The following is a 23,527-nucleotide window of genomic DNA, read 5'->3' as shown; positions in this document are numbered from 1 at the left end:
TTCAGGTTGAAATGGTCTATGAGGGGCCGAATTTTGTGGAGCCGGTCAAAAGCAGGGTGGCCTCTGGGACGGGAGGCGCTGTTATCACTAAAGTGCAGGAAACGCAGGATGGTCTCAAATCGTGTCCTGGACATAGCAGCAGAGAACATGGGCATGTGATGAATTGGGTTCGTGGACCAATATGACCGCAATTCATGCTTTTTTGTCAGGCCCATGTTGAGGAGGAGGCCCAGAAAAGTTTTAATTTCGGAAACTTGGACTGGTTTCCACCGGAAAGACTGGGCATAAGAGCTTCCCCGGTTAGCGGTTATAAATTGTGTGGCATATCTGTTTGTTTCGGCCACAACTAAGTCTAAAAGCTCCGCAGTCAAGAACAGCTCAAAAAATCCCAGGGCCGAACCGATCTGAGCTGTCTCAACCCGAACTCCAGACTGGGCAGTGAAAGGGAAAACTACGGGTGCGGCGGAAGTTGGGGACTGCCAATCAGGGTTTGCCAGCACCTCTGGGATTCTAGGGGCTCTACGGGCACGTCTTTGCGGTGGCTGCGACGGGGTCACTACTGCACGTGCCACCGTACCAGCTTCAACTGCCCTTCTGGTGCTCGCTACTTCACCAGGTTGTACGGCAGTGCTGGTACTAGGTCCAGGAAGGGCTGGGCTGCTGGTGTATGCCTCACCACGTAATCCGACAGCACCAGCCCCACTCTGCTGCTCTTGAAGCGGATCCTGCGCAACCTGCGGTCTAGCGACACGGGGCCGGGTACGCCTGCTGCTATCAGGGACCTCAGCCTCCTCGTCCGAACTTTGGGTCAGAGAGCCACTGCTTTCTACAGGTTCGTATTCTGACCCGCTGGATTCATCAGATGAGGGTTCCCACTCCTCATCCGACTGGGTCAGAAGCCTGTAGGCCTCTTCAGAAGAATACCCCCTGTTAGACATGTGGGCAACTAAATTTCGGGGTATTCCCTGAGACTACCCAAGAAAAAAAAAGCAAGCCTGTCTTACAAAGGGGAGCCTAGCGAAGTACCGGAGGCCGCTGCGGTTGATAAAAAATATCAAAACTGATTTTTTTATCGCCGCAGTGCGTGTAAAGTGAATGTGCAGTGATCAAAAAAAAAAAATTTTTTTGTCACTGCGGTGGGGCGGGCGTGGGCAAACGCACGTGTGGGCGACCGATCAGGCCTGATCGGGCAAACACTGCGTTTTGGGTGGAGGGCGAACTAAAGTGACACTAGTACTATTATAGATCTGACCGTGATCAGTTTTGATCACTTTCAGATACTATAAAAGTACAAATGCTGATTAGCGATACGCTAATCAGCGAATAACGGACTGCGGTGCGGTGGGCTGGGCGCTAACTGATCGCTAACTACCTAACCAAGGGACCTAAACTATACCTAAAACCTAACGGTCAATACCAGTGAAAAAAAAAAAAGTGACAGTTTGCACTGATCACTTTTTTTCCTTTTCACTAGTGATTGACAGGGGCAAGAAGGGGTGATCAAAGGGTTAATTGGGTGCTGGGAGGTGATCTGGGGGCTAAGTGTAGTGTAGTGGGTACTCACAGTAATGATGTGCTCCTCTGCTCCTCTCCTGGAACCAACCGACCAAAAGAAGGAGCAGAGGAGCACAGCAGCCATATAACCCCATCATATTTACTAATATGATGGGTTATCTGGCTGCTGATTCGTTTTTTTGAAACTCATCAACCTGCCAGCCAATGATCGTGGTTGATGACGAAGTTCGCGGGCCGGCATACCCGGAAATCTCGCGTCTCGCGAGAGGACGCACCGGCGCGTCCAGCCAGAACAGCACGACCGCCGCGAAGACGCAATCCTGCGTACGGCGGTCGTGAGGAGGTTAAAAGGAAGTTGGCGAACAAATCAACTTCGGACCTTGGATTCAAAGAGAGATTCACTCAACCCTACTCACAGTAGCATGAGCAACATGTGGCCTGGTGTGGTCCTGTTGAAAAATGGTTCCTGGGACACTTTGGAGGAATGACTGGTTACATGACAAATCAATGTAATGTCAAGCTTTTAGTGCATCTGAAATGAAGACCAGCTAACGGTACATTATGCCACCCCACACCATAATCCTGAGAGTAGGACTGGTTTGATGTTTCCTTGTAAAGGCTTCTTCATGGTTTTGCCCACATGGTCTCCAGACCAAAATGTGGCCATCATTGCATCCAAGACAAAAGCAGATCTATACATTCCAGCCTCCACTGCCATCTTACTGCCCTAAGCTTGAGATGTGACTTCCAATTTCACTTGTAGTACAGAATGGATCACTACTCGTTATACTTCTAATCAGACAATCCATCTGTGCACAGGTTCGCATCTGTGCACCTCTTCCCGTCATTACAGTTCTTTGTTGTTCTCCCAAACCTTGGCCAAGGCTACTTTCACATTAGCGTTTTTCTTTTCCGGCATAGAGTTCCGTCACAGGGGCTCTATACCGGAAAAGAACTGATCAGGTATATTCCCATGCATTCTGAATGGAAAGTAATCCATTCAGGATGTCTTCAGTTCAGTCATTTTGACTGATCAGGCAAAAGAGAAAACCGAAGCATGCTACGGTTTTGTCTCCGGCAAAAAAATTGAAGACTTGCCTGAATGTCGGATCCGGCATTTTTTTCCATAGGAATGTACTAGTGCCGTATCCGGCATTCTAAATACCGGATCCGTCTTTCTGGTTTGCGCATGCGCACACCTTTAAAAATGAGAAAAAATAAACAAACACCGGATCCGTTTTGACTTATACACCGGAAAAACTGATCCGGTATTGCAAAGCATTTTTCTGACTGATCAGGCATTTTTCAGGCTAATCAGGATCCTGATCAGTCTGAAAAATGCCTGATCAGTCAGAGAAAATGACATGTGTTTGCATACAGTTTGCCTGATCAGGCAGGCAGTTCAGTTTGCCGGAATCAAACCACACAACTGTGAAAGTACCCTAAAGCGTGTAGTGATCTGCCAGAGTGATAAATCACATATATATTCATATAACTCCTACAATAAACATGTGTACCCAGACCATTTGGAGTCCAAACAATCATAAGTTATCAAATCCTTTATTAAATACCAGAGTTAAAACATACCATGAGTCCACATTACAAGGTGAAGTTACATAAATGAGGGAACACTGGAAGCGGCTAGCTATAAGGCTCTATTTATCAAGGCAAATCAGTGCCATAGTAACGCATTAGTACATCATAGTTCACAAAAAAAACTGAGGTTTCGTTATTAAATGAATATAGACCTGAATCTACTGATGAAAGTAAATAATGAACCATGTACCCCCGAAAAATATCTCTGCCATACCAGTGTCACTCACTTATCCAACGCGTTTCGCCAGTCTGCTTCATCAGGGGAAGTCAGTTTGTGACAAGTGGCATTAACTTTGCCGCTAAAAGGAAGCATAGCAAAATCATCCCACATGACTTGATGCAATTTTTGAGGTTTCTTGTAGCGAAAAAAAACCCTTTGCTTTCAATCAGTTTTTTTATGCCCCTCCCACATGCCAAAGGTTGACGCTAGGTGCTTGAAAAGTGGATCATCTACAGATCGTAATGACTAATTCCTCAATTTGCATAAACTTACTGCTTGTCCTTCTTGGTGCTGCTATTTCAATGTTGAGGAACGTATATGAACTTTCGACCTAAAAATTGAATGGCAGCCACAGGGTCGGTTTTCGACAAAATGTGGCCCTGAGCAAAATCAAAACTGGGGCCCCAAATCTTGTAATAATTTACTAACAATACAGATACAGTCTGTCAATTCCAGCCCTCCATCCTTTACACACCATAAAGCTCCTCACACAGATCTGCACCCTCATGGCCCCCAGAAAACACCAAATGAGGTTTCACCGCAGCGGTTTAACATAGAGCTCCATAGCTCAGTGTTTAAGGTTCTTGCCTTTAATGTAGATGGTTGCAAGTTCGAATCCCTATAGGGGATACCCCCCTTCATCTTCATAGCACTGACTCCATATATGGACATGGATGAGAACACAGTCCTGCCACTTTATAAATCACTAGTCAGACCACACATGGAGCATTGTGTACAGTTCTGGGCTCCTGTGAACAAGGCAGACATAGAGATGGAGAGGGTTCAGAGGAGGGCAACTAAAGCAATAACTGGAATGGGTGGACTACCGTACCCCGGAAGATTATCAAAATTAGGGTTATTCACTTTAGAAAAAGGCGACTGAGGGGAGATCTAATAACTATGTATAAATATATCAGGTGTCAGTACATTAACTATTTATCGCCAGGACTGTGACGAGGGGACATCCTCTGCGTCTGGAGGAAAGAAGGCTTGTACACAAACATAGAAGAGGATTCTTTACTGTAAGAGCAGTGAGACTATGGAACTCTCTGCCTGAGGAGGTGGTGAATGTGAGTTCAAGAGGGGCCTGGATGTATTTCTGGAGCGTAATAATATTAAAGGCTATAGCTACTAGAGATGGGTTGTTGATCCAGGGAGTTATTCTGATTGTCTGATTGGAGTCGGGAAGGATTTTTTTCCCTTAAAGAAAATTGGCTTCTACCTCATTTTTTTTTTTTTACCTTCCTCTGGATCAACTTGCAGGATAACAGGCTGAACTGGATGCACAGATGTCTTTTTTCAGCCTTACAAACGATGTTACTATGTAGAGCAGGGAACCCCAAGCCATATACGGAGTCAGAGCACAATCTCCTACGTCGAAACAGTGGACGCCGCCGGAGTCCCAACTCCCTCATGCTTAATCAGCAGATGCCTGTGGTTGACTCCAAAGTTCAGCAGCACTGCGGCAGGGAGCCCCTTAAGAGGATGTCCAGTTTACTCCCCATCCCTGACAGCCTGGTGTAATCATAAACTTTAATAAAGATGTACTACAACTGGCAAAACTCTTATGATGTCCATTCTGAGTCTTGGAATAGGGATCTATAATCCCCTATAATGTACTTCACAGATTACAAACTTAGAAAATATGGAAGGGGAGTGGGGGTGCCTTAAAAAACAAAATTCTGACTGAATCTGCATAGAAGTAATACTGGTGTATATGTCTTATAACACATTTATTATTAGTGTATATCAGAGGGATACTCTGGTTATCCATTAGATATTCTGGTTATAAAAGAGTGGATAACTATTAGATCAGCGACCAACAGGACTCCTCTGATCATGACCAAGCAGGCCCCATTACCCCGAAATGAATGGAGCAGCAGATGGAGCATGCACTCTGCTGCCTCATTAATTCTCCACGGGTCTGTTGGGAAAAGCCAAGCACTGTACTGCATTATTTCCAACAGTCCCATATAGAGTGAATATAGGGACAGGGCGCATGCTCTCTCTACATACCCAGCGCTTTTCCGAAGCAATCAGAATCAGGGAACCCAGTTATGCTGAAAATATACAGTCCATACAGATTCAGTATAACTTGTATATTATTCATTTAAAACTCTGCTCTTTCTATGCTTAGGAGTCGGATGGGTGGTTCTAGTTGCCTCCCTAGACTGAGCAGAGGTTTAAATGAATAAATTATATATAAATGTGTATAATATATAAATTGGACTTTAAATGTGAATTTCAACATGAATTCATAAGCGATTGACATAAAACAAGCATTTTGTTTCTACAATAGGATGTTTTCCTCAATGTCATACTTACCTAATTTCATCAGAGACACTACCATCATCAGTGTTGGCCCAAAATTCATCACAGCTGTCCTGTAAGCCAGAGTCCAGGAACTTCCCAGTGGACTTTAGCAGCATTCCTGCTATATCACTAAAAACACAAGATACCAGATTAGGATAATTCGCCATCCACGGTAGGCTCTCTTCACATCAGTGACATACACCAATAGTGTTGTTTTTGCACACATAAGCATTGGCAGAAGAGGGGATGCCACGTGATGATAGGAGAATTCAAATTACAATACGTTACTTAGGTCTCATGCACACAACCACAACCATTTTGCAGTCTGCAAAAAACGGATATCACTGTGTACATTCCGCAATTATCTCACACACATCAGTAGAAATGGCTATTCTTGTCTGCAAAGCCGAGAACAGAACATGTTCTATAATTAGCAGAACAGCCACACGGATTTGAGCAATACACAGATGACATCCATGTGCTGTTCGCATTTTTTGTGGAGCCATAATAATGTACGAGTCCACGTCGACCAAAACTACATGTGCATGAGGTGAAATTGCAATCACACAAGGAGAATCCTGTTGCCATCAAAAAACATTTTGACTTAATTTTCATCTGACTCTTTCCGGACTCTAGTGGGCCTCTCTCTCTTCCTCAGTCTCGCCCCTTTTATCTTGTGTGTGTGTTATCATGCCTCTACACTAGCGCCCCTATATTACCTATGGTTTCTTGTGACATATGATTCGTTCGGACCTATATCCTTTCAAGCCCTTATTTAGTATTAGTATACACATGTACGGCCTATCAGCGGCCAACGCCACCATTCAAAAGAGGCAGATAATCCCTCAACCACCCTACTCATTTACTAAATGCTATTTTACATGGGCTGATGATTGATTGTTCCTGATGTTTGTGCCCTGGTTAACCAAGCCAAATGATCAGTCGATAGACGAGAAGCACTTCTTTAACGCTGTATATGTGGGCATAAAATGGATCGTTTGTGGGCAGCACATCTCCCTGTGCGAAGAGAGGAGATACTGCCAACAAAGTAATCATGACAAGAGGGGTCTGAATGAACAATTGGACAACTGCGCAGAGAAAATGAAAGACTAGCTGCAACTGCATGGTGCATATTATGCACAATTCATATTAGGGCTGCAGTAAACAAATATTTTTGTAATCGAGTATTCTATCGATTATATTTCTCGATTCATCGAGTAATCTAATAAGAAAAAGCTACTTCAAATAACGTACGTAATTAGGCATGTATAAAGTTATTGGTTTGGAGGGGTTAATGGAAGCACCTTGGCATTAGGCATGTATAAAGTTATTGGTTTGAAGGGGTTAATAACTTTATACATGCCTAATGCCAAGGTGCTTCCATTAACCCCTCCAAACCAATAACTTTATACATGCCCATTGGGTTTGGAGGGATTAATGGAAGAACCTTGGCATTAGGCATGTATAAAGTTATTGGTTTGAAGGGGTTAATAACTTTATACATGCCTAATGCCAAGTTGCTTCCATTAACCCCTCCAAACCCAACGGGCATGCATAAAGTTATTGGTTTGAAGAGGTTAATAAAAGCACCTTGGAGGTGCCTTCATTAACCAATAACTTTATACATGCCAAGGTGGTGCCTGCACCCTCCATTAACCACTCTCTCTCCATCTGCCTTTCATTTCAATATCAATTTACAGTGACTTAGTGCCCCCGATTCCCCCCTGGTGTGCCTTAAGTGCTGTTAACTTAAATTACCTAATGGCACTGGCACTAGTTAGGAGGGCGCAGCCGCAGACACATGGAGTCCGAGACCATCTTCATCCCAGCACGCACTGGGACTAGGGGTGGGCGATATGGCCTAAAATCTATATTGCGATATAATTTTAAGCATGTGCGATATGCGATATATAGTTTTCTATATTTTTTTTGGGGGGGGGGGGTGTTTAAACTTTTTTTTTTTTTTTTACTTTTTATTTATTAACTATTGGCCTCCTTAAGGGCTAGAACTCTTGTCATATTCACCCTAATAGAGCTCTATTAGGGTGAATAGGACTTTACACTCTCCCTGCTGCCCTGTGCTTTGGGCACACAACAGCAGGGAGCTGACCATGGCGCCAGCCTCTGATCTGCCTCCCCCCAGCCTCTGAACGCAAACACCCCCCCCCCCCCCCCCAACCCGGTGGCAGTTTGCAGTTCCGATCGGAGCCCCAGCAGTGTAATGCTGGGGCTCCGATCGGTTACCATGGCAGCCAGGAGTCACGCTACTGAAGTCCTGGCTGCCATGGTATGTTAGCGAGCAGAGAGCAGCGCATTATACTCACGTGCGCTGTGGCCGCCGGTCGCTCCTTCTCATAGGTCTGTGCGGCGCATTGCTAATGCTGTAAGCATTAGCAATCCGCCGCACAGACAGAAGAAGGAGCGACCGGCGGCCACAGCGCACGTGAGTATAATGCGCGAAAATCCATATCGTGGCCCAAATTCATATCGCATATCGCCTATACCGCCCACCCCTAACTGGGACCTTAAGCGACGTCAGACGCACATCGTTAGCCAGCGTGCTGATGATGTATGAGCACAACTGCGCATTACGCAAAGTCCTGCCTCTCTGGCCTCCGGAGGACACGGAAGCGGTGAGTGAGACGCTTAATTTCACTCCGTGATCACGTGATGTAACGATTACTCGATGCAGGGAAACTGAATTTTTTGACTCGATTTCATCGAGTTATTCGAATAATTGTTTCAGCCCTAATTCATATGTACAAGTGAAAAGGACCTTAAACGGGATGTTCACCTTCATGGGTTCTTTGTACTTGACCCCACCTCTTTGCTGGATCTGAGGCGGGAAGCATACTTATCTGCTGCCCACTGCGGCAGCAACATAACCCACACCAAACAGGATTTTTGACACAGGTACAGGAACACTGGCTAAAAATTAACTGTAGTGAATTTTCATACTACAGTTTTTTTTACACGCACAATCTGTGTGCGTGCATGCTGCAGAGCACCAATCAGTGTGCTCATTTACATCTGCAAATTTTTTAGGTATTTTTTGTGTGAAAAAAGAACTGCAGTTAGTGGTAGAGAGGTGTATGTGTATATTTCAGTTAGTGTCAGTTTAGTTTTTTGCAACCACTGAGCACCGGATCAGTAGTGTCCATTACTGATCGCGTCTACTCCGTTTGTACTGCAAGGTGTTTTTTTTTTTTTTTTTGTGCAGATTTTTTTTTAATTATTATTATTTTTACAATTTGTTTTCTCTTTTTTTCTTCTAAATTTAATTTCAAGTTTATTACAAACCCCTTCACGTGTGAAAAAAAACAACATACACACCCCTCAAACTAAATAAAGGTTTACACATTTCACACACCAAGAAAATAAAAATGGCCCGTCCGTCCCAACGAATATACTCAGCTGAAGAGGCATACGCCATGCTTGCCTCAGATACCGAGTCGGCCAGTGAGGGAGAAGAGGATGCCACTTTCCTCTACCCCCTTATCATCAACAACATCCGCTGATGAAGGACCCTCTAAGAAGGTGCTCCAGGGTAGCAGCGGAGGCAGCCCCCCAGTGTGAATGCTTATGGACCCCACCCCCCTGATGATTATCAGCCCCAAATTGTGGATTTATTTTGTGGGCAGCTCCGGAATACAGATAAACTGTGCGGGCTTCACTAAACAAACTAATCTTTTTTGAAGATTTTGAAATTGTAATGGTGGCCCAAACCAATTTATATGCCCATTAATTCATTGATCAGAACCCTACATCGCCATAAGCTAGACCACTAGGTTGGACCCCAGAGAGTGCAGCAGAGATGATGAAGTTTTGGGGACTCATGCTGCATATGGGCGTTGTAAAGAATCCAAACGTTAGACAATATTGGAGTTCGGACATTTTCGACCAGACATTTGACCGTCTGTTTAAAGTTAGGCCTGTCATTGACCACTTTAACACCAGGCTTGCTGAGGTGTACAACCCAGATAAAAAAATGTATGTGTAGATGAGTCCCTATTACTTCTCAAAGGGAGGATTAGATTCCACCAGTACCTGCCTAGCAAAGGGGAAAGGTATGGCATAAAGATATACAAACTCTGTGAGTAGCTCTAGGTACACCCACAAGTTCAGCATTTACGAAGGTAAAGATTCCAGAATAGAAACCCCAGAATGCTCCCCCACCCCACCCTAGGAGTTAGTGGAAAGATCGTGTAGGACTTATGCACCCACTGCTAGTATACCAGCATACCCCTATTGGTTATGGTTATCATATAGACCAGTGATGGCAAACCTATGGCACGGGTGCCAGAGGCGGCACTCAGAGCCCTCTGTGGGCACCCGCACCCTGGAGAAAGTCTATGGTGTACCAATATGCCTTAGAATTTGCCTGCCATAGTGCAGAAAAGACTACTGTTAACCTGATGAAGGGGACAATTTGAGCCCCGAAACGCGTTGTTCTATACACCATTTTACCTTTTATGAAAATAAAGAAGATTCACCTATAGAGACGTATTGGAACCTGTGAATTTGCGCCTGATCAGAACCTATTCTTACTACAAGCATCCTTTGGGGGATTGGGCACCCAATCCAAAAGACACTCCTTCTGCGGCTGCATCCACGGATCCAAAAGGTCTTGGATATACCTACAATAGAGTTGTGTCTATTATTGCACAACCTCAAAAGGTGAGGACCTTCATACTTCAAACAATTCAGTTTGCATTTGAACATACTACCCTATTGTGCCTCCCCCACCCCTCTTTTCTTTTGTCTCAACGTTCCCCTCCTGACCGAAGGTAATTTAGATTTGCCCGTGGTTATCAAGATTCAATAGGGCAGGACATGCTATGAACAGCACAGGCAGCACATTGAATGTAGGCAGGCTATTATAGCTAAATGATAAAGTACATAGAAGATATATGATATTGGTGGTGTTCAGGTTAAATTGCCGTGTTGGCACTTTGCGATAAATAAGTGGGTTTTGGGTTGCAGTTTGGGCACTCTGTCTCTAAGAGCTGAGGATTTTCACAAAGAAAGACCGCAACATATATCCATCCAATAGAGCCGGCTGCAACAGCTTACGTAACTACGCGTCTGACCACTGTCACGTAGACATCTCTCCTGTCACGTGGGACGCCATCCTTCATACCACGTGGGACATAACCAGAGACGCCGGAGCCCAGAGACGCCGCAGTGAAGAAAGACGCTGCGGGAACATCGGGACACGTGCGCACCAACGCCTCCCAGGATCGGATTGTCACCCCCATTCACCAAGGGACCGCCAGCGCATACTACTGACAGCCGCTACCAGGGATCTACCACCAATGGGGTAAGACCGTTCTAAATGCTATACGACTGGTATAACTGTATCCAGGACACAAAAGAGGGATACTAATATCTATATCAAGAACAGACATCTTACCCACGGCTTTTACCTCCTTTTTACCTGAATATCCAAGACGTCATTACTGTGCACATTTACAAATATACCAAAAGACCTACTATACAGACTGATCACCTGTATGTACTCAATCTATATTTGAACACCATACTATTTTAACAGAGTACATATTTTACTTAAGTATATATCATACCCGAGTACGTATTTCTATTTTAACACCACATTACTTTGTGGTAATACGTACTTGAATGCATTAGGACCCACTGGTGGTTATATTTTACACGCAATTTATTAAACTACTTTTTATATATCTATCTCTATAGACTTTTATATATTTTATATATCAATTTACACCGACCTATAGCTATATACCCAGCCATCTGAGTGCCCTCCACCCCACCAATTTTTTGCATTTATACCCCTATTCATGTCCCTAACAGGTACTGTTGCTTGCAGGACAGTGTGCAAAAATAAGAGAGGTCTCCCTAGATCCCTGGTAGGGCAACCACTGAGAATGGGTGAAAGTAGGGCTCTCCTTCATGAGAACATGCTGGTGGTTAAGTACAAGGACAAGAGGGACGTCCTTGTACTGACCACCATTCACACTAACACTAGCTCCCCTGCTCCTGTACGTGGTTCCACAACCACTACCCCCAAACCAGTTTGTATCCTGGACTGTAACAGGCACATGGGAGGGGTGGATCTTTCAGATTAACTTCTGAAGCCCTACAATGCCACAGGAAAAATGAAAGCATGGTACAAAAAGCTGTCCGTACATATTGTACAGATGGCAATGTGCAATGCGTACGTGCCATTTCAATCTGTAGGCCACACAGGAACTTTCCTTCAGTTCCAAGAGGTGGCTATCAAGTCTGTAATTTTTTAAAGCCAGGCCGGAGAGGGTCCCAGTACTTCTGAAGTAATGGTGCCCGTGCTGTACCAGGGCAACATTTTCCAGGTCAAGTCCCCCAGGCAGCAAGGAAGGGAAGGACCCAAAAAAGATGCAGGGTGTGTTCCAAAAGGGGGATAAGGAAAGACACAATCTACCACTGCGAAACCTGCCCTGAAAAACCCAGCCTGTGCATTCAGGAGTGTTTTAAAATCTACCACTCATCCATGGAGTATTATTTAAAATTTCATCCATGATGCACCTGTAGTTTGACCACCTTATATCTCTGATTTAGCTTACATATCCACTTTTCCCCAACCACTACATATTCATTTCTGTGAAACACCTGTTAGGTAAAAAGTTCCCTTTCTACCCCTTAAAATGTTCATACGGGGATGCGCTTTCAAAATGGTGTCACTTTTTTTTTTGGGGGGGATGCCAGGAATCTTTTAAATGCGACATGGCACCTAAAATCAATGTCTGCCAATTCAGGTCATCAAAACCCATATTTTGCTGTTTGACTGTAGAGCCCTGCTGTGCACCCATACATCATTTTTGAGCACACATGGGGTGTTGCTGTGTTCGGGGGGGGAATGGGGAACAAAATGTGGGGTGCATTTTGTCCTGTTACTCTTTGGCAAAGTGAAAAATGTGGGTGTAAAGCAAAATTTTTCATTTTCATGTCTATTTTCACTAATTCTAGGAAACACCTTTGGGTCAAAGTGCTGACTACACACCTTGAAAGATTCCTTGAGGGGTGTAGTTTCCAAAATGGGGTCACTTTTTGGGGATTTCCACTGTAGGGCCATCTCAGGGTGTCTTCATATGCGACATAGCTCCCAATTACCATCCCAGCTAAATCCGCTCTCCAAAAGCCATATGGTGCCCCTTCCACTCTGAAGCCTGCTGTGCGCCCATACATCAGTTTTTGAGCACAAATGGGTTGTTTCTGTAAACTCCAGATTCACAGTAATAGATTTAGAGTTTTGTTTGGCTGTTAACCCTTGACGTGTTGCAGAAAAAACAAATTAAAATTTCAAATCTGCTAAAAGAAGTGAAATTTAGAAATTGAATTCCCATTTTCCTTTAATTCTCGTGGGGCACCTAAAGGGTTAACAAAGTTTTTAAAATCCGTTTTGAATAGCTTGAGGGGTGTATTTTTTAAAGTGATTTATGGGTGGTTTCTAATATGTAAGCACCACAAAGTGACTTCATAACTGAACTGGTCCTTAAAAAAATAAGTTTTGGAGATTTGCTTCTAAACTTCTAAGCCTTCTAACGTCCCCAAAAAATAAAATGTAATTTTCAAAATGATGCAAACATGAAGTAGACATATGGGGAATGTAAAGTAATAACTATTTTTGGAGGTATCACTATCCATTATAAAAGTAACGAAATAGAATTTTTTTTTGTTGTAAATTTGTGGTTTTCTTATACATAAAAATGAAATATTTTGACTCAAATTTACCACTGTCATGAAGTACAATATGTGACGAGAAAACAATCTCGGAATGGCCTGGATAAGTAAAAGCGTTTTAAAGTTATCACCACATAAAGTGACACATCAGATTTGCTAAAAATGGCCTGGTCCTCAAGGTAAAAAAATGGCAGGGTTCTGAAAAGGTTAAATAATGTACTGTATGTTAGCATAAAGTAGCAAACAGATGGAAAAAGTATGACTGACAATCAACTACACGGTTTTCTTTGTAGGCTGTTAACATGGAGAAGCATAGATTTGCATAGTAACCGTGAAAACAAAACTGTTTTCAATCAAGAGTTGATATAAAGTGGTGAAATATGACAGTATACTAAGGCTACATTAATAATTGCCATAGTGGCCCCCAGCTGTAGTAATGTCCCTCATGGTGGCCCCCAGCAGTAATGTCCCTCATATTGTCCCCAAACAGTAATAATATCCCCCAGCGGCAAAAATGTACCCCATTAGGTACAATGTCCCCCATTGTGGCCCCCAACATCCACAAGGTGGTCCTCAACTGTAATGTCTTGAATCTAAGGGACCTGCCATGTTGTGATGTCATCATGCTTGAGCGCAGGTCCTTCAGCAGGTCATTCAGAATCAAGAGAGGAGCAACTGCCTCTGGGCATGCAAGTAGACTAGGTAATTCTTTTAAATCCTAAAAGACCATATTGTACTAGTTCTTTATGGCCATTAGAGGGGTGCACTGCGGTCTAAGCTGTCCCATTGACTTCTGTGGGGTCCATCTGTTCAGTAGCCTTTAAAAAAAAAAAAAACAGCCATGTGAATTGTCCCATAGACTGCAAAAAATAAAAATAAAACTATAAAAACTGCCTATGGCCTACAACAGTGATGTCAAACCTTTTAGAGACTAGGGTGCCAAAACTGCAACCCAAAATCCACTTATTTATCGCAAAGTGCCAACACGGCAATTTAACCTGAATACCAATATAGCATATCTTCCATGTAGGGAATCGACCGATATTGATTTTTTAGGGCCGATACCGATAATTTGTGAACTTTCAGGCCGATGAAAGAAAAAAAAAAATTCCTACACAAATCTGCAGAAAATTAATGTTTACTGTTAGCGTGTAGTTTTTTTTTTTTTGTAAATCTTTCTTTTTCATTTATACTTAATATTTTGGTGTTTTTTTTTTTTTTTCTACAAAGTTTTAACCCCCCTTAGGGACTAGAACCCTTGTCCTATTCACCCTGATAGAGATCTATCAGGGTGAATAGGAGCTCACGCTGTCCCTGCTGCTCTGTGCTTTGTGCACACAGCAGCATGGAGCTTATCATGGCAGCCAGGGCTTCAATAGCGTCCTGGCTGCCATGGTAACCGATCAGAGCCCCAGGATTACACTGCTGGGGCTCCCATTGGAGGAGCAGGGGAGAGGGGATCCTGTGGCCACTGCCACCAATGATTAATACTGGGGGGGGGGACGGACTTGGCTTGGGGGGGTGCACTGCGCCACCAATGTTTTTAATACTGGGGTGGGGGGCGCACTTGCGCCACCAATGAAGAGAAATCTCTCATTAATTCATATACAGGAGGCGGGAGCTGGCTGCAGAATCGCATAGCTGGCTCCCGACCTCTATGAGCGGTAGCTGCGATCCGCGGCACCTGAGGGGTTAACTACCAGATCGCAGCTATTACTCATAGAGGTCGGGAGCCGGCTTTGCGATTCTGCAGCTCCCGCCTCCTGTATATGAATACATGAGAGATTTCTCTTCACTGGTGGCGCAGTGGCCACAGCCCCACCCCTCCTCTTGTCTTCTCTCCTCTCATTGGTGGCAGCGGCAGCAGCACAGGGGGAGGGAGAGACTGCTTCCTTCTCCCCTGTGCTGCTGAGGTAACACGGAGAGCGCTGTCAGCAGCGCGAACTGTGTTCCCAATACGTTATCGGTATATCGGCAAAATACATGCAGATACCGATAACGGTCAAAATCCTGAATATCGGCCGATAATATCGGTAAAACCGATAATCAGTCGATCCCTACTTCCATGTACTTTATCACTTAGCTATAATAGCCTGCCTACATTCAATACGCTGTCTGTGCTGTTCATAGTGAGCCCTGTGCTGATGAATGGCTGGAAAGGTCTAAGGCATACTGGTAAACCATAGACTTTTTCCAGGGTGCGGGTGGCCACAGAGAGGGCTCCGAGTGCCGCTTCTGCCATAGGTTCGCCACCACTGTCCTACGAGATGCCCATTAGATATTTTGCAGTGGCAAAAAAACAAACCAAAAAAACTGATATGTCCTAAAGAATTTATATGTTGTATTAATCAAGGTGCTTTTCTCTTGCTCATTGCACTTTTACTGTGTCACTAGTCCATATTGTGTAAATGCCTAAGGGTTCTTTCACGTCTCCATTCTTCTGATCTGTCCGAACAGAAGATTTCAAGGAAGAAAAAAAAAAAAAAGTCCATTTGTTTGAATCTGTTATCCTGTTCGTGCCAGCTCCGTCACGTATCCACTATTTTTGGAGAGAGAAAGGGTCCCGTCTGCTGGATTGTTCTTTCGGGCCAAAAATAACAGGCACATGATAGAATGATGGTTTTTTTTACATAAATAATTGATGACACATGCAAACGAAATATGTTCCGTTTGCAGCAGTGATTTGAGCCCTTTTAACGGGTCAATTTTTTTGTCACTTTTTCTGTTCTTCTGAGAGACCTGAAGAATGGAAAGCTCCACATAGATGTGAACGAGTCCTAATGCCTCAGTCACACGGTCAATGTTTTCCATCAGTGATTTTGAGCCAAAACCAGGTGCGGCTCTGAACACAGAACAGGAGCAGATCTTTCCCTTATACCTTATGTCTGTAGAGGCTCCAATCCTGGTTTTGGCTCACAATCACTGACTGAACATGGACTGTGTGAATGAGTCCTAAGGAGACTAGCTGATAGGAATAATCAGAACTCAGTGGGACTGTAGCTACAGTTTGCTATGGAAAACTGGGAATAAAACAGGCTTTTAATATCTTGACCACCATTATTAACAAAGGCAGTGTATAAGTACTTCTAACAGGACCACAAAACTGCGGTTTGCTGGGTAAAAGCGCTGTTCCTCAGGTGATACCACAAGCAGAAGCATTCACATCAGTTTTCTCAGAGGTGACCCTCTCTTGCAAATTACAGACAATTAAAAGCTAGAAAAGGGGATCCGCTCACCTCTGTTCTTTCAGGGTAGGTGCTCCAAACCAAAAATTGAGACACCCCTCAAAAATGGAATAAGAATAGTAAAAAGTGTGGAATGAGCACTCGTATATGGAAATATAGGACACCATTTATTTAAAATATGAAATAAAATAACAATAAAATAACATAGATAAAAGATGATCATTTTTGGTGCATTTTTTAGGGTTGTTTTTTTTATAATTGCGTTCAATCCGATTGGTGTATCATTTACATACATGCCACACAGGTTGCAGTAGAAATATTGTTTGGACCGGTGAGGGCTGCACATGACATTTTCTCTCATAATCTGACTGTACGCCAAATACACTCAGAGCATTGGAGAGGGAATTTGAGGCTGCCATCTTTTGCCCAAATACATATTCCCAAACTGTGAGAATAAGATTATTGTGTTTTGATAGATTGTTTTATCTATGTGATTCTATTGTTATTGTATTACACGTTTTAAATAAATAGTGTCCTATATTTCCATATACGAGTGCCCATTCCACATTTTTTTACTAACAATTAAAAGCTGCAAGTCTTTTTAAAAATAATGGTTTATGCCGAGAATGTTTGAGGATTCATAAATCACTTTCCTACCAGAAGAGTTTCCCAGCCTGAGCTTCTCCTCCCCGTATGTAAGGTGTAATTTCTTTGGTGAAATTCCATTCTTCCTCCAGAAGGTTTTTCAGGCTGTGAGATGCCTGAGGTAACTGCTGCAACATCTGGATCCAGCTCCGCATGTAGTCAAAGTACACCTAGCATCGACAGAAGACATCACTGCATCAAACATCCTCAGCTTTTTACATGCATAACATAAGCAAAAAGTGTCGCCATCAGACCACGATATACAAATTCTTTCAAATCCACAGAAGATTATAACAGTAAGAATCTTTCAATAACATTAGGTACGGTGAGAGTAAAAAGGGTTAATTGCGTCTAAGGGCAGAAACAGACACATGCCACATGACAATGCACACAAGACAGAACACAGGGATTAAATAACAAGCAAGGAATTTGGAATGGGTGAAGAATTTGTGATAGCAAGGACAGACAAAAAAAAAAAGGGGGACAGCCTAGAAATACTGTAGCTCAACAAGATGGGTAAGGATATAGATGAGCATTCTGGGAAGCGATCTAAGGGTAAATCATTCAAGTTCAACAGACATAGTGACATTCTCAAACAGTACATGAATCAACCAAATGACGTTCCTCCAGAGAGCACAAAGCAAAACCAATGTCATTCAGACAGACTACATGACTAAGACAAAGAGTAGGATGCCTTACAAGAACCAGAGGAATCTTAGGAACATATGAAACAATGTCTAGTCTAAAGAGAATTTCTGGAGCACATTTTCAAGTAACTATGTTATGCCATTTCTATAGGATTCCTTCTAGAGCATTCTGAATGAATTTCCAACAATCTGCAATAAGGGTCCAGGTGGGTGTTACCAGTGTGACACCATCCAATCAGTGCTGACAGTGTTTTCCCTCCCTGGCTGTGACACTCTCCGATGTGATTGGATCGCGGCCCCGCCAGGGAGAAGGAGACGCCCATTGAGAAACCCTTGTGTCTGCTCCTCCCTGTTCCGATGCTCAGTAGTCATATACTGAGCGCGAGAACTTCAGGCGGGTGCAGCGGGGCGTAGTGGCTAGGTTTAGAAAAACAACAACTGGGTGGCAGCATCAGCTGGGGGTACCCCGCAAGTACAGGTATTTAGCTCCTATAAGTAAAAACAGATGAAAGGTCCTCTTTAAAGGGAGGAGGAGACTGTGGAAGCCACTATTAAAGGGGCAGCGGGGTACAGTGGAGGTCACCGTTAAGGGAGCGTGGAACTGTGGCAGTCACTGTTAAAGGGGCAGTCGCTGTGGAGGTTTCTGTTAAGGGGTCCGGGAATGGTGGAGGTCACAGTTAAAGGGACTGTAACCTATGATCAGCGTTAAGGGTCGGGTGCTGTAGAGGTCACTGTTAAGGGGGCAGGCCCCTGTGGAGGTCACTGTGAAGGGGGTGGGAACATCATAAACTGTTTTGAGTGGAAATTTTAACCCAGCGCTTTCCAATTATTTGCCAAAAAATACACTTTGTAACCTAACCACCAAATTACAGGAGTCATTGTCTGTTGTGGCAGATAGCCTGGATATTCATCAGGTTGCATATAGCAACCAATCATAGCTCAGCTTCTATTTTGCTACAGGTCATTAATATGAGCTCTGATTGGTTGCTATAGGCAACAAAGGACACTCTTAGTATAAGACAGCTTATGTGTGAGTTAATATGATTTCGATTGCGACGCTTAGCTAATGCTGTTGTAGAGGCTGATGTAACTCACACGACCTTAAGTGTATACTAATTCTGTGGGGTTTTATATAATGTCAATTAAAGACAATAATGCCCTGTAAGAAACAGAATTTGATTGGACGATTGTCAGGCCGCTGTGGAGGTCACTGTCAAAGGGGTGGGCATTGTGGAGGCTACTAATTAAGGGGCAGCCGCTGTAGAAGTCACTGTTAAGGCAGAAGGGTACTATGAGGTCACTGTTAAGTGAGCGGAGTACTGTGGCAGTCACTATTGAAGGGGCAGGCGCTGTGGAGGTCGTAGTTAAGGGTACTGTCTCCTATGGAGGTCACTGTTAAGGGACGGGGTTCTGTAAAGGTCAAAGTTAAGGGGATGGGCTGCTGTGGAGGTCCAATTTTAAGTAGGTGGGGCACTGTGGGGGGGGGGGGGGGGAGACCAGTGTTAAGGGGTGGGGTGCTGTGGAGGTCACATTATGGGGAGATACTGTCGATATCTTAACGACACACACAAAACTTTAATGAAATAGATCCCTCTGCCTGTAGTATTAAACCGCAATTGGCTCTACATAAGCAACAACAGGAAAAATATTAGCAGGTCATTATAATCAAACAAACACAAACTTTTCTAGAGTTCCACTTGAGCTGAATAATATGATTACTACAGATCGGATGTTAGCATAATAAAGACTGATAAGATATTTCTCTCTCAAACAAGTACAGCAAGGTACAGAATTCTCATTGCTGTCAGATTATTTAAAGAGGTATTCCCATCTCAGACACGGATTACGTATCGCTAGGACAGGTCTCAGATGGAATGGGGTCCCAGAGGTGGCACCTATCTTCAGAATGGGCTCTCCAAACTGAAGGGAAGGCAGCCACGCAAACATGACCACCCTCCGTTCAACACTATTTTAGTAACTCTCATAGCATGTGCTGCGTCTCCTTCACTTGGGGGACACCTTTCTGGAGATGGGAGTGGGTCCCAGACACGGGACCTGCACCTATCTGACATTCATGGCATATCCTAGAGATGTGCCACCAATGTCTGAAATTGGAACATTCCATTAACATGAAATTCCAGCAGTTGGGGTTTCAATCTGCCTGTAGCCCCCAATTTCTATCCTTTGCCACATTAGTAAAATAATCCAACTTCAGAAATTGGATTCAGGATTTCCCCTGTATTATATCACACTTTACATAAATGCGTCAGCAGTTATTTTTATTCCACGCTTGTCCTCTTGGCAGATGCATACTCATTATTCCTCAATATAAGGACATCACTTTACAAGACACATTTCATCACTGGGCTGTAGAAAAAGTATTTTAGCGGATGCTTGCTACATCAGATTTTCTGTCAAACTTTACATGAACTGAAAACATGACTCAAGCGGCTCGTCTTTATCCCGATTCTTCAAGAAACCTGAACCTGAGTAATAAAAAGGACTTATTAGGCTACTTTCACACTAGCGTTTCTATTTTCCAGTATTGAGATCAGTCATAGGGTCTCAATACTTTGTCCCTATTAATTGTCAATGTGGACAAAACGCAACAGAATAGAACGGAGTGCTCCAAAATGCATTCTGTTCCATTTGGTTGCTTTCCCATACCGGAGAGCAAACCGCAGAATGCTGCAGATTTCTTTCAGTCATGGGATGCGGAACAAGATGGATCCGTCATGACCCACAATGCAAGTCAATGGGGACGGATCCGTTTTCTCAGACACAATAGAAAACGGATCTGTCCCCCATTGACTTTAAATGGAGTTCATGAGGTATCCGTCTTGGCTTAGGGTCCATTCACACGTCCGCAAAATGGATCCGCATCCGTTCCGCAATTTTGCGGAACGGGTGCAGACCCATTCATTTTCAATGGGGCCGGAATGTGCTGTCCGCATCCACATTTGCGGATCCGCACTTCTGCATCCGTGCTTCCGTTTCAGCAAAAAAATAGAACATGTCCTATTCTTGTCCGCAATTGTGGACAAGAACAGGCATATTCTATTAGTGCCGGCAATGTACGGTCCGCAAAATGCGGAACGCATATTGCCGCTTTCTGTGTTTTGCGGATCCGTGGCTCCCTGTATCCGCAAAACACATTGGGGACGTGTGAATGGAGCCTTAAAGATAATAAAAACGGATTGTATTATCGGTAACGGAAGCGTTTTTTCCGAACCCTGCCGGATCCAGGAAAAACTCTAGTGTGAATTATGTCCTAACTGCCTCCATAATGTCTTTACAGTAGTACTGACACTTGAAGGGAATGAATTCAAAGTATATGATGAAACATGCCAGCAGCAGTACATCTGCATGTGGAAGCCCCTGAAACATTACAAAGACCAGTAAAGTATTACATAATAATTTACTACAAGTGTTATACTAAGTATATCAAAGGACTATTCCGATCTCAAAATATGATGGCATATTTCTAGGATAGGACACCAGGAGAGCTCATGCGCAGGAAAACAGTGATTGTATGTCCACATGGATCGACTAAACTGCTAAACTCCCATCACTAAAACACAACAAGTTTCTCAGAAACCTACAGCTGCAAAAACTGCTCGATATTGCCAGAATCACTAAATTATGCTGATTAGGGTCCATTCACACGTCCGTAAGTGTTCTGTGGATCCGCAAAACACGGACACTGGCAAAGTGAGTTCCGCAATTTGCGGACCGCACATCGCCGACACTATAATAGAAAATGCCTAATCTTGTCCGCAATTGCAGACAAGAATAGGACATGTTCTATTTGTTTTTGTGGACCGATGCAGAAGTGCGGATCCGCAAATGCGGATGTGGACAGCACATTCCGGGCCCATTAAAAATGAATGGATCTGCACCCATTCCGCAAAATTGCGGAAGGGATGCGGACCCATTTTGTGGACGTGTGAATGGACCCTTATCCTTACACAAATCCACATTTACGCTACTAGGGTTGGCACCCTGAAGGGGTCAGAGCACTGAATCAGGGATGTGGTTGGGACACGCTCAGGATCAGGAGGTCATAAACGATATAACATTACTTTATTGGAACTACCCATTTAAAACTAGTTAAAAGGGACTGTAGTAATCCCAGAAAATCCCTCCTGCTCATGTAGTAGTTCACCTCATGTACATCTTCAACATTATTATTATTTTTTTACTCTCCTGATCCTTTTCACCATCTAAACAGATAATCTGGTTTGGTTACATCCTGTATGTAGCACTTTCTGGTACTGCATCCATTTTGGGGGGTTACACCCTCTTACTCATATGCATGAGTAAAGGGATTTGACCCCCAAAACGCTACGCGGGATGGGATAGGAAAAGCTTGGAGTTCCTGTTTGAATTGCAGGCCTGTGATTGAATTTTTTTATTTTATCTGCAGGGGTGCGACGCCCAGGATCCCTGCCGATATTCTGCTAGAAGAAACCTTCAGCACCACAGCCCCTTTTCTAGGCCAGTGACATCACTGTACATCGGTCACATCGCTTAGCTGCACCTTAGCCTCAAAACAAGTCAATGGGGCTGAGCTGCAATACCAAGTACTGCCACTATATGATGTACGGAGCTGTCCTTGCCGGGAGCCTTCAACAGCTGATCAGTGCAGATGCTGGGATTTGGACCCCCACTGTTGTGATAATGATGACCTATCCTGAGGATAAGTCATCATTGTCTTTTCCAGGACAACCCCTTTAAAGATGATTACCTTGCAGAATTCATTAGGAGTCATTTTGACAGAAATCATTACAAAAGTATGGATATTCTGTCACAAACAGGAAAAAACACTGATTAAGGTAAACACCAATCTTCTTTTGGTCTCAGATCCAGAGCATACTTGCATTGAGTCATTAAGTTTGTTTAGTACAAGTAAACATGTTTGAAACCATATGAATGTAGGTTCTGAAGTCAAAGAGAGACGTAATATTGTTATTTCCCACAACTTGAGGACAAATCTCAGCTGCTGAGTAGCACATGCTCTTAGTCTAAGGTCCCAAATAGTGTACTTGGAAAACAAAATGCAGGTTATTTAAGGACGTTACACACTGAAAATACTGGACAAGGCCCATCACTGGCACACATTGATATGTGAAATAAGGCTTAAGGCCTCTTTCAGGCGAGCATGTCCTGTGTGGAAATCACGCTCAGTGTGTGAGCACGATTTTGTTTTATGGACAGTGCTCGTTCCAGATGATGAGCGAGGCAACCGAGCAGCGCAGGACAGGAGTGAGTGGTAGGAAAGTCTCAAGTTACTCCGAGACCGACCCCCACAGAGTTGACAACTTCGCCTGTGAGTGGAGAGAGACACTAATAAATAATAATAATATATATATATATATATATATATATATATATATATATATATATATATTACAGCAGGCCCCGACCCCTATAACTGTGACCATGTAGGTCTTCTACTGTGGCCCTCTCTGACTCTGGCCTACTCCTTCCTGCCTGCAAGCTGCACCGCACTACTGCACATTGAAATAGCAGGCATTAGGGAATGAGTCATCAGGAGTCCCTCCCCACTCCCCATACATGACATGACCGACAAGAAAACATTACTGTATGGTGGCCACGAGGCATTGTTTTATTGGGGCCACCTATATGTCAGTATAACGTCACCTTGTGGCTGCCCCCATACAGTATAACATCTCCTTGTGGCCTAG

At 43.7% G+C, this 23,527-nt stretch overlaps 1 protein-coding gene across 4 annotated transcripts in view; it reads right to left on the bottom strand.

The window, feature by feature from the left end:
* The window catches only part of MAP3K4 (mitogen-activated protein kinase kinase kinase 4), a 205,622-nt gene that overhangs the window by 93,842 nt on the left and 88,253 nt on the right, over positions 1 to 23,527 (bottom strand). For all 4 annotated transcript variants that reach the window (XM_044292179.1, XM_044292181.1, XM_044292180.1 and 1 more), the window contains exons 6-7: positions 17,185 to 17,342; positions 5,657 to 5,773 (exon numbers count right to left, since the gene is read on the bottom strand). In XM_044292179.1, coding sequence (XP_044148114.1) covers positions 5,657 to 5,773; positions 17,185 to 17,342 — 275 coding nt within the window. The remainder of the gene's footprint in view (positions 1 to 5,656; positions 5,774 to 17,184; positions 17,343 to 23,527) is intronic.

This window comes from Bufo gargarizans, chromosome 4, assembly GCF_014858855.1.
Source record: "Bufo gargarizans isolate SCDJY-AF-19 chromosome 4, ASM1485885v1, whole genome shotgun sequence".
Taxonomy (NCBI): Eukaryota; Metazoa; Chordata; class Amphibia; order Anura; family Bufonidae; genus Bufo; species Bufo gargarizans.
Note: the sequence above shows the minus strand (reverse complement) of the source record. Positions and strands in the feature narration are given on the sequence as shown.